The sequence below is a fragment of the Schistocerca piceifrons genome, chromosome 3 (assembly GCF_021461385.2).
Source record: "Schistocerca piceifrons isolate TAMUIC-IGC-003096 chromosome 3, iqSchPice1.1, whole genome shotgun sequence".
In the NCBI taxonomy this organism is placed as follows: Eukaryota; Metazoa; Arthropoda; class Insecta; order Orthoptera; family Acrididae; genus Schistocerca; species Schistocerca piceifrons.
The window spans coordinates 571,149,135-571,161,134 of record NC_060140.1 but is presented as its reverse complement, the minus strand read 5'-3'; the positions used below and the strand labels follow the sequence as shown (position 1 = coordinate 571,161,134).

General features: G+C 38.9%; 1 protein-coding gene across 4 annotated transcripts in view; it reads left to right on the top strand.

The window, feature by feature from the left end:
- The window catches only part of LOC124787624 (glycerol-3-phosphate acyltransferase 1, mitochondrial), a 401,021-nt gene that overhangs the window by 303,066 nt on the left and 85,955 nt on the right, over window positions 1–12,000 (top strand). For all 4 annotated transcript variants that reach the window (XM_047254384.1, XM_047254382.1, XM_047254383.1 and 1 more), the window contains 3 exons: window positions 4,023–4,256; window positions 4,374–4,561; window positions 4,727–4,962. In XM_047254384.1, coding sequence (XP_047110340.1) covers window positions 4,023–4,256; window positions 4,374–4,561; window positions 4,727–4,962 — 658 coding nt within the window. The remainder of the gene's footprint in view (window positions 1–4,022; window positions 4,257–4,373; window positions 4,562–4,726; window positions 4,963–12,000) is intronic.

Sequence of the window (12,000 nt, the reverse complement as noted above, 5' to 3'; positions counted from 1 at the left end):
AAGTCGGTATGTCACATGAGAAAAGTGTGAGTTGAGTTTCACTTGAGTGATGTTTTCGAAATCCATGCTGATTCGCATTGAAGAGGACATTCTGTTCAAGGTACCTTATTATGTTCAAGCTCAGAATGTGTTCTAAGATTGGTGCCACTAACAGCCTTTACATATGACCAGAATTTCTTTGGGTTCTGTGGAAGATCACTTGACAATATTCTGTTATGGTAATCGTTGAAGGCATCTCGCTTTGCTCTCTTGACAGCCAAACACATTTCGTTCAGCATCTCTCTATCGATAGCCCTACACTTAGTTTTACAGCTATTGTGCAGCAATCTCTGTTGTTTTAGAAGTTTCTTTACAGTGACTGTATACCACAGAGATTCCCTCTCATTGTGAACTGTTCTACTGGGTACACATCTATCCAGTGTATGGTCAACTATTCTTTTAAACTTGAGACAGAGTTTCTATACATGCCCATGCCCTGTGTTGTAAGTTTCAAGTTCTTCATTGAGATATGTCACTACTGATTTTTTGTCTAGTTTACTGAACATACGTCTTCATGCTTGGTTTAGTAGACCTTTGTACTTTGGCAACCACTGTTGCCACAACTGTGTCACTGATACCAATTTCAGTGTGGACATCTTCAGAGAGGTCGGGTCCATTTGTTGCTGTTAGGTCCAGTATAGTTTCATCTTTATGGGGTTCCTAACTATCCGTTCTACGTAATTGTCAGAGGAGACATTTAGTAAAGTTTACAGGCTGTCTTATCACACCCACCACTAACAAAACTGTAATTTCCTAGTTGTTTGTTGGATGATTAAAGTCTACACCAGTGTTTACAGTATGATTGGGGATCTTATGTACAAGTGAACTGAGACTTTCCCTAGAGTTTTCGGTTACATCAGGAGATCAGTCAGATGGGTGATGGAAGGATCCACTTATCATTTTATGCCCACTGCTGATATTGAGTCTTGCCCAAATAGTATTGCATACAGCTTCAGTTTCTATCTTGGTGGATTTGAGTTTCTCATCTATTGCGACAAATATAGCATCTCCATTTTCCATTTGCCTATCCTTTCAATATGCACTAAAATTTTCCCCAAAAATTTCACTGCTTTCAATTTCAGGTTTCAACTGGGTTTCTGTACTAAGTATTATGTGAGAATCACTGCTTTTCATGAGTGCTTCAAACTCTGGCTCTAAGTTAGCAGTTTACCATTAAGATTTTAATACCCTCACCTGTGGGAGGCATTTCCTTCGATCTTAAACTTATACTTCTGGGTTCCAACTGCTACCATTATCTGGATTGGATGGAAAGTCGCTTAATCAAAAAGACCTTTGTGTGCACCCCATACACAGTCAGCTACCTGCACATCTGACCTATTTAGATGGATCCTACAGCTCTCAACCCTATAGTGGAAGTCCCAGCCTAGCTTGTCACAGAACCCTCGAAGTGTCTGGTTCGGTCCCTCTACTCGACTCAGAAACAAACAGCCATGATCAGTTCCAATGCTGCTAATTGTGAGCTTTGTTGAAATTCCATGTGCAAGGCTGCTCTTCTCAGTATTCTCTGCCAGTTACTGGAATGATGCAAGAAAGACCTTGCGGAGCCCGGTTGACATACATTATTTGTTCCAACATGCACCACAGTCTGCAGTTAGTTGCACCCTATTCCTTCAATGGCTGCTGGAATAGCCTCTTCACCATGTTAAATGAGGCCCCCAAGCACACACGCTGAATGCACATGGTATCCTTTCCTGTCTCTTGCTGCCATTTCCCTAAGGGGTACCATCATTCGCCATACTTTTGAACTGCCGACGATTAATAGACCCCTACCCTTTTGCATTTGCCTCCTCCTGACACCAGACAAAACAGGTTTCCCCAAAAAAAGGCCAAGTGAGTCCCACTGATACAATTTCAGTGAAACACTGCACCTCAAACTTGTTGGTTAGGGGGGCTGGTACAACACCCTGAGTCCTTCCTGGTCCCCATCCATCCTGTACAGGATGCCTAGATGTACCATTGACATGCCACTCACAGTCAGGTGGATGGGTAATGACAAATCCTGTACTTTCTGCAGAGGAGACAGGATCCATAGTAGAGGATAGTACTTGAGGTACTTCTGGTACAGATATTTACTATTAAAAACAGTCTTGATCACGATTTATTTATCTAGGTGACCAGTTTCGACCACTACTGTGGTCATCTTCAGATCATTGAGTAGGAACCTCTTTCTGTTGGAGAATCATTAGTAGTGATTCTCCAACAGAAAGATGTTCCTACTCAATGGTCTGAAGATGATCACAGTAGTGGTCGAAACCGGTCACCTTGATAAATAAATCGTGATCAAGACTGTTTTTAATAGTAAATATGTGTAAGACATTGATCACTGCTACTCCCATAATGTATTCAAAAGTAACTTCTGGTACAGGTTTCACAGGCACATGACTCTCAGTAACTCTTCCAACATACTGATTCGCAGCAGCTGCCAATCATTTGACAGTTGTCACAGCAATTTCCATTTGCTTACGAACATCAATCAACTCATCCCGTGTTTGAGAACAGCATCACAGTGGGGCTGCATTTTTGCTGGTGCAGTGTATTACAAGGCAGTGAACAAATAACTTTAAATTAAGCCCGCTGATTATCTTTTACTCTGTGGAGCTAGGAAGTTATTAATTCCCTATAAGAACTGAAACAGATAGATAAAAGGAGATTTTTATTAAGGCAACACAAAAACCTGTGTTACTAGTTTCCTAAAATGTTTTGATGTTAATTATAGTTGTTAGCAAACTCAAAAACATAGTTAACATATGATAAATGCAGATAATATATAGGGCTATTCCTCTTTAAGGGAAAATTAGACGTAACACAATATGTTAGTTAGGAAATTTGCTACAGTAACTAAATCACAAGCACTGATTTGCTGCGGGTTGCTCTAGATTTTCCTAAGGTCAATGGTAGCTTCTGATAATTCTCAAAAACGCATATTTATTTGTGTTGATATAGAATGAAATTCAGGGGTGATGTGTTCTTTGGCTGAACTGTGGACCACAAATGCTGATTTGCTGTGAAATAAATTACGTGTCCAAAACACTCGTATTGGTAACTTATGAAGATGTAGTTTTGTAAGCATCCAAAAATTCTCAAACTAATGTATTTCTCATGTAATTGTATAATGAAATTAGAGAATGGTTGTTTCCAATTTGGGTAGTCATTCTGTTGTAAAAATTTTGAAAGAGCACAGTTTAGTTTAAGCCTACAATGGACGATTATAGTACTAGTTTATTGTGGCACTTGCAAATGTTCGAAATTTCACTATATGTCACAACACAAACAGCTGTTGAAACATGCAATGAAAGATCACGCAGATGAGATGCAAACAGCAAAATATGCGAATCTAGAACTTTAAATTGGCACATCATCTTGTACATGCAGTCCCACATGAGTGGAAATTCCTAGATTGGCTTTTATATGTAAGTAAATGTGCATATTGCGTGGATTTTTCACTGCTGATGTTTTTACACTGGCAAGCTGAAGAAGAACACTGCAGCATAAGTTTACCTCGATCAAAATTGCTAAAATGTGCAGCACCAATAAAGCACGCCTTCTGCCAATTGCAGCTAACAATGCACACTGGTTGTAATGAATCTCAGGATCTTAATTGTTTCATTTGTTGCCAAGGACAATTATTAGGCTAACACTTCCACACTTTCACATAGTATAAACATTTTCTTATTATGAATTTCAGGTGTTCTGAGATTTCGTGAGTATACAAATAAATGTGCATATAGCAGTAATTATTAAATAGTATTACCTTTTTACATGTCAATATTATTTCTTTCTCTGTGTGTGTATCTCTCTCTCTCTCTCTCTCTCTCTCTCTCTTTCTCTTTGTGTGTGTGTGTGTGTGTGTGTGTGTGTGTGTGTGTGTGTGTGTGTGTGTGTTTGTGTTTGTTTTTATTATTATTATTTTTATTATTATTACCACTACTACTACTATCATCGCACCACCTTTCTGTTTGTAGGTTAACTTCATGGGTGCTGTACAAGTTACTGCCCTGTTTCTTGACACGGATTGTGGCACATCCGGGACAAATTCAGATGTTGCATCTGGCAAGTAGAAGAGGGGTGCCTCTCATTTTTCTTCCACTACACCGCAGTCACTTAGATTACATATTGATTTCTTTTATTCTTCTCAACAACAATATCCGTTCACCTCTAGTTGCAGCTGGAGATAACCTAAACATTCCTGTGTTTGGGTAAGGACACAAGCTGTTAAATTTTTTAATGTGCCTTGAAAAAATTATCTATTATTAATGGAATAATATTTATAATTTCAAGTGGGGAGAGACTTTAAAAGAAAACTTGTTTTTCAGATGGCTCTTGAGAGGCCTAGGAGCATTCTTTATTAAGAGACGAATTGATCCAGCAGTTGGTCGACGTGATATAATATACCGAGCAGTTTTACATACATACATGATTGAGTGCCTTCGGGCAGGTCACAATATGGAATTCTTCATTGAAGGTGGAAGAACTAGAACTGGAAAACCATGCTTTCCTAAAGGTACATGTAACTGTACTGTAATTCTGTTTTATGTGTTGTACCTGTTGTTTGTTTAAGTATTTCATGATGAGGTTATTGCTTGATTCTAGTTCTCACTATAAATCATTTCGAATTTCAGAAGTATTTATATTTTTTGACTGACACTTGTTCTTTTTATCTGTGAAGGGGGCCTTTTAAGTGTCATTGTTGATGCATACATGGATGGCACAATTGAAGATGCTCTACTTGTGCCAGTGAGTGTAAATTATGAGAAACTTGTAGATGGCAATTTTGTACGAGAGCTTCTAGGCCAACCCAAGCAGATGGAAACATTCACTCGTGCAATTCGTGGCATCTGGAAAGTTCTGAGTTCAAACTATGGAACAATGAGAATAGATTTCAACCAACCTTTCTCGTTGAGGGTAAGTGCATATCTTCAGAAAGGAAAAAATATATCTTCCAACACAATAATTTTATTTTTATGTGAAATGAATAATATCTCATCAGTACTACAGATAAAAGATATGGTTTTAACTACTTGCTTTAACTAAATCCATTTTCATACATTATTTTTCTTCACTTCCAACCAGTTTTTCTGCAAATTTCATGTTACTTCTTTTCAACATAGTGTGTGTCTTGTATTATATGTTATCCACTGAGTACAGAGGACTGCATTTATTGTCAGTTTTAAATAATAGTCATTACATATTATATTTGTCCAAACATATTGCATATGTTAGCAAATTTAAAGTAATTGATTCACGCAATGTGGTCAGTTGATCCCATTATGAAGAGCCTCTTTTAGGCTTATGTAATTAGTTGGGAAGTAGTTGATAGAAAGAAGAAACTGTTGTTGGTGTTGTCTTCAGTCCGGAGACTGGTTTGATGCAGCTATCCATGCTACCCTACCCTGTGCAAGCATCTTCATCTCGAAGTACGTACTTCAACCTACATCCTTCTGAATCTGAAACTGTTATTAACAGCATACGTGCGCCACACCAGCCATGGGATGCAAATAATATTAGTCAGATTATGTTATTAATAAAAATGCTATATGTTAATTGGATGCACTTTGAATGGTTGTTAATGAACGTTATATTCAGCAGAAATGTACTACTTTCACTACTTTGAAGGAAGAAAAGGACGCTCTTTTGTTTATGATATGCAACTTTTCCACTTAATCTATTGAAAAGATGGTTGAAGGATTAGAATGACATGTAGCTCATATGCGCAATGTGGGGCCAATGCTTGTCATCACCTGCAAGCTCAGCAACTACATTGTACCAGCAGTTCTGCAATTGTGACGCGGACACTAGGGCAATAACCAGCATTTTGAGATACTTTGACAGCATGTGATGGGCCGCGCACATTACCTCAAATGCAACGAGAGTTGCCTCATTTTGTACAAAAGCAGGCCATCTGGCCAGGCTGGGCGTGTTGACCAAGCAGTCTTTGAACCAGTGTCCGCTGTATGTTGGCTTCGCTCTGAGGCCATCAATGTCCTTCCTTTGGCTGCTATTGCTGAATGGGGCTAGGGCCAAACCATTGCCCTCCTACTCATTGAGCTGTGGGCTGCTGTCGGCACCCAACATTCACCTCAGCTGGGCAGGACAAGACCACCCCACCCCAAGTGTAACAATAACATACAGCTGCCACATCTGATGCGACATTGCTGAAATATGCCGACCATACATAAGTGATGCATTTTAAGGTTAATTGGAATAGCAGTTGAGAAAGGTTGAGCACATAGTATTATAATGCTGTAGAAGACGTCCCATATCCCCACATCGCTATTTTTATGAGATGGTTTAACACTACTGGGGCAACAACTACAAGTACTAGTTCTCTGGTTCTTGTGGGTATTATAATACAATTGTAGAGACTCTACCAAGGATTACATATTTTATGAATAGTTTAGGGTAAGCTCTTCTCCTGAATGTGTGTGTGTTTATTGTATGAGTATGTGTTTATGAGAAAGCATTTAGGAATGCCAAGATTCAGATCATAGAAGATGTTGAATTCCTGCAAGTGGATTGGGTAGGAGTATAAAGAAGAGATGTGCTGTGAATAGGTAGTAAGTTAAATGAACTTCTAGGTGAGATATCTAATTGCAGAGAATACATAATGTTGTAATGTGTGTAGTGGAAACTGAGCATGCTTAGTTTAATCTGGCACCATGTTGACCATTTTGTGAAGTATTATAACTAGGTTAAAGAGGATAAGTGATACATTTTAAGGTTAATTGGGATAGCAGTTGAGAAAGGTTGAGCACATAGTATTATAATGCTGTAGAAGACGTCCCATATCCCCGCACCACTATTTTTATGAGATGGTTTAACACTTCTGCCAAATGGATACATGAATGTCATGGCCTAGAAGTGTTTTATGGACTACCTTTGCCTAGAGACTCGGAACAGCACAGAAACTTTGCCTGAAACAGCAAGTGGGCAGCAAACCATGAAATGAATTGTGAATGGTGTGGACAAAAGTAACCACTGGAATACATTGTAACGTAACATATATCAGTTATACTAGTGTCTCTTCACAGGACTTGCGCATAACTTTCAAAATCAGCCAGTGCTAGAACTATACGAACTGTAGAGACTTGTCATTTGCGATTTTGTCTGAGCCCAAGTAGCTGGAACAGTGAAAATGGTGTAAATATAAATAGGGGAAGAATAGTTATCTTAGAACTTGTGCTTCGGACTAGTGTTTTATAAAATATGAACAGTAGGAATAGCTTCTTCGTTGCAACCAGACTTTAGCCACTAAGGAATTTAGTGGGCCGAATTACTCCAGGATGGCATGAATGTAGTAGATCAAGCACAAGATGAGTCCCAATGCCAAAATCCAAATGCTTGTTGTCACCTCCATGCTCAACACTTTCACCATACCAGTGGCTCTGCAACTGTGACTCTGACCTTGGGGCAATAACTGGCACTTTGAGACATATCAATGCGACCTTAAGTGGGACGAGACTTGCCTCGTCTGGTATAAAAGCAGGCTGTCCAGCCAGGCTGGGCTTTTTGAAACAGTGGGCTTTGAATTGGCGTCTGCTGTGTGTGTTGGTTTTCACTGCAAGGCTGCCAATGTTCTTCCTGGTGGCTGCCACTGCTGGATGGGGCAAATGTCATACCAATGCCCTCTAGTCACCAAGCTGTGGGCACCTGCTAGTACCTGACATTTGCCTCATCTGGGCGTGACACAGCAGCCCCTGTAGCAGCACAACAATAACATATAGCTGCATCTGAACAGCATTGCTGAGGTACACTGGCCATGCAGGGCTCAGCACTAGTGGGGCAGCAGCTACTGCTGTCCTCGTGACACCACTTCTCACCACCATGCGGAGAAAGATTGATGCCTGACCACACTCACGGAACATGGACACTGCAGGATGATGATGTGCCGCACTGTCAGGGAGAACGCGTACATATAACTGCTGTAATTTGGAGTAATAGAGAGCTTACATGAATTCTGTCAGTTGTGCGGCAGCCATCCTCACCTCCAGTGGATTCGCATAGCCCTTGCTAGCCCATCAAATCCCCAGTGCCATCCTGATCATTTGAAGAACGGCTCTTCCACCCTTCTGAAGTGGTCAGTGCATCCCTGACCCACTACAGACAGAAACATGACGTATTATCCTTAATTCCATAGCTGTTGTGATAGTGAGCACTTAATTCTCATAGCCTTTTATGAAAATATTTAAATTGCTGGCTTACTACAATTAAAAAAAATTGTAAAATGTGGGAAATAACGTTTTAAGCCATAAAAGCTACATATAGGATACTCCCTTGCATTTTCACACTTTATGTATGACATACGTAAATAACAGGCATCTAAAGACTTGTCAGGGACTTGTTTGTTATCTAATAAAGGTTTATTATCTAACAAAAACCGCTGATATAACTGGAACAGACAACTGTCTGTGAAGTAGAAACGTTTGACTCAATTTCATACATCATAATCGATGTTTTTGGAAAGCCTGCAGCTGTCATTCATTATTTAAATAATGAAATACTGCACTAGTTACGTATTTTTTTCATCCTTAGCACAACACGTTTTGAGAATTTTTTCTCATTGTCAAGTGCAAATATATACAAAAGTATTTTGTGTGGTGTTTGAATATGTGTTATTCTGCGTCTCTTGCATTGTAGTCATCTTTTTGAGGTTATCAGGTACTGTGCTTCCTCAGTTATGTAGAAAACCACACACACACACACACACACACACACACACACACACACACACACACAAAATCACTCAAACTGTGTGTGTTAACATCACAAAAAATACATACAAAAATACTGCACTTGGCAATGAGAATAAATTCTCAAAACACGTCTTGCTCTGCATGAACAAATCACGTAATGTGCATTGTGTTAAAAGTAAAAACATATCAGCAACACGAAGTGAATGACTGTATCAACTAGTGCTGCAAGTGGCCAAACGCCGAAACGAGCTAAATATGGTACGGCAGAGGTGTCAGGATGATCTCAACAATCGTGAAACTGTGTTTGCGCAGTAGAGACAGTTTGAAAATGGTTGTGATTGGTTGATATCTAAAATTCAAACTAACCGTGTTACTCCCATCAGCCATCATGCCAGGTAGAGCCTGGCAGCAGCGGGAGATACAGCACGAATTGTTCCAACTTTTACACGTTCATGGGTTGAAATCCTCTGAGTAGAGTGCCCTGGCATCAAGAAACTTAACCACGTAATATTTGTAAACACTACTGGATGGCCAGCATCATTGTTATGTTCCATAAATATTTTTTCGTAAAGCATAAATCGCGGTAAAATTATAAATACATTGACGCAAAATTTGGTGCAAATTAACATTGTGGGCATAGGAAATTTGACAGGATTGATATAAAATGTCATAAATGGTGAGAAAATGTTAATTCTGGGAACGTAAAAGTGGGGTTATTCTGTAAAATAAGCTTCAGCTCTTTTAAATAAACAAAAGGCAGAAAACTTTGTTTAAAGTGCTGATGCATTTAAGTCATTTTGATTGATGGACCAATATTGTTAAAATGACAGAGGAAGGAAACTTAAGCTACAGTGTAATATGGTCCCAAAAAACTTTACACATTGTATGACATGCACATGTCCAGTTTCAAGCTGTTATCAGTGCCAATGGAAAAAGGCTGCACCAGGCAGCCTTGTGCTTAGAGCCTGCAGCCTTTGTACCAAATAAGCTGCATTCAAAAATGGTATGTCTGTTAATGATGTTCCATGGAATGGACAAACCGGCCAGGAAAGAAATAATTTTCCACCAAATATCATTGACTTCTGTGGGTGTTGAAGCTGAAAAAGACAGATCAACATTTACAAGTATCCTGTGCTGCAGGAAAGTTGGCTGATTCCAATGCATATGTTTTGTACTGTTTCACATTTTGTGATCAGACTATGAGAACAGTTGATGGCAAATATTGAGAGCACCAAAAACATGTTTGATTACAGCAGCCAAACAGTTAGCTGATGTTAAGTATTGACTCACCAAAAGTGACAGGATGAAGTTTCAGAAGAGCATCTCTAAAATTGTCACATGAAGTGTATACCAAGGTCACAGTGACCCTCCGTTATTTGCTGGAGAAATTGCCTGAAAATAGAATATTTTATAATGAAATTGGACTTTCATGTGCTCATTTTATTTAACCTGCCTTGTGGATTTTTCATTCACTATTAGTATTAAAGCATCCAAAATTCGAGACTAAGTAAAACCTGTCATGAAAACTTTTCAATGAAGAAAGTTGGAAGTGATCCAGATCAAAAGACTGTATTTGCAGTTTAATTAGGTGAAGATGCTATTCATTTAATGAAATGCACATATTACACAAATATTTTGAGGTGTTCTCTTTGAATATGGATGACAGTGTTATCAGCAGCTGGCAGGCCTGTTCTGTTAGGGACAGTTGTGTCCAACAGTGACCATTCTTACCATGGATGATTGTATTTTTTTCATTGTTGTTTGAAGATCAGGCGACTGATCAGTTTCACCTTTGTCCATACCTGCTGCAGGAGTATTAGCTCCAGACTCACATTTTTCACGTAAGTTACGTATGTAAATTTCATGATTGAGTTCTTCTAACAATGCATCCTTTAGTAATCTTCCATTAGTAAAATGTCATTCTTATGTGCCATTTTTTACATAAATGAACACAAATAGTGACAGAAATGTTACATAGTGTGTACACCAGGGTAACCCTTCAGAAATATTTCTGTCCTCTACTAGGTCTCACTCAATGCTGAATGTACATTTTCAACCACCATATCAAAGTAAATTATTATTATTATTATTATTTTTTAAAAGAAAGCTTAGACATTGCAATTATGTTCTGAAGAAAATATCATTCAAATGTCCACCACAGCCATGAACACACTGACATGCATGCGATAGTCCCAATTATGAATCACTCTGTCCAACATTAGTGGCCTTAACTCTTCAGTCAGTACAGTTTTGTATGGTTGCAGATCCAAAACCTTTCGCAGGTTTCGCCAAATTGACTTTTCAAATATTTGCAACCGTTGAGATGGTCTTGAAACTGACACATTTCACTCTTCCTTAAAATACTGGCCACTACTGCTGTGATATTGTCCTCTTTTCACTCTTTACGTTATCTTCTTGGTGGCGTCTGATTGTGTAGAGTGAAATCCTGCTGAGACTTCACCACACACAAATTTAGAAAGTATCACTCTTAATCAAAGACCCTATATTTTGATGAAAGTTCCTTTTGCCACATTATAGTTGGTTTCACTTTATAACTTAAACAGTCACGTAGAAAATAGAAATGAGAGAATCTTTGTTGATTGAATTCTTCTAACTCGCATCAGTAAAGCGTCAAGACAAGGAATAATTCTTCAAAGTTAGTGTATTTCGCTACTAGAGATACTATAGGACGGAATATTACTTATCTTTTCTTGACTAATTATTAGTTTATCAAAAAACAAAGATGATGTGACTTACCAAACGAAAGCGCTGGCAGGTCGAAAGACACACAAACAAACACAAACATACACACAAAATTCAAGCTTTCGCAACAAACTGTTGCCTCATCAGGAAAGAGGGAAGGAGAGGGAAAGACGAAAGGATGTGGGTTTTAAGGGAGAGGGTAAGGAGTCATTCCAATCCCGGGAGCGGAAAGACTTACCTTAAGGGGAAAAAAGGACGGGCATACACTCGCGCGCGCGCACACACACACACACACACACATCCATCCACACATATATGTGTGGATCTGAAGAATAATAATTGCCACTCCCTTAAAGCTGAGATTAAAAGAAGACAATTTAGGTTTTCTCCTGGGACATTTTCCTTCAGAATTCTTGCTTTGTGTTGAAGTGAAATGAAAGCATACTGTTAGACATTGCCAGAAGGAATGCAGTGTTGGTCATACTTTTATGGCTGCTGACAAATCTCAAAAATAGCTTCTGTAATGGATCACTGACAGTGACTATTA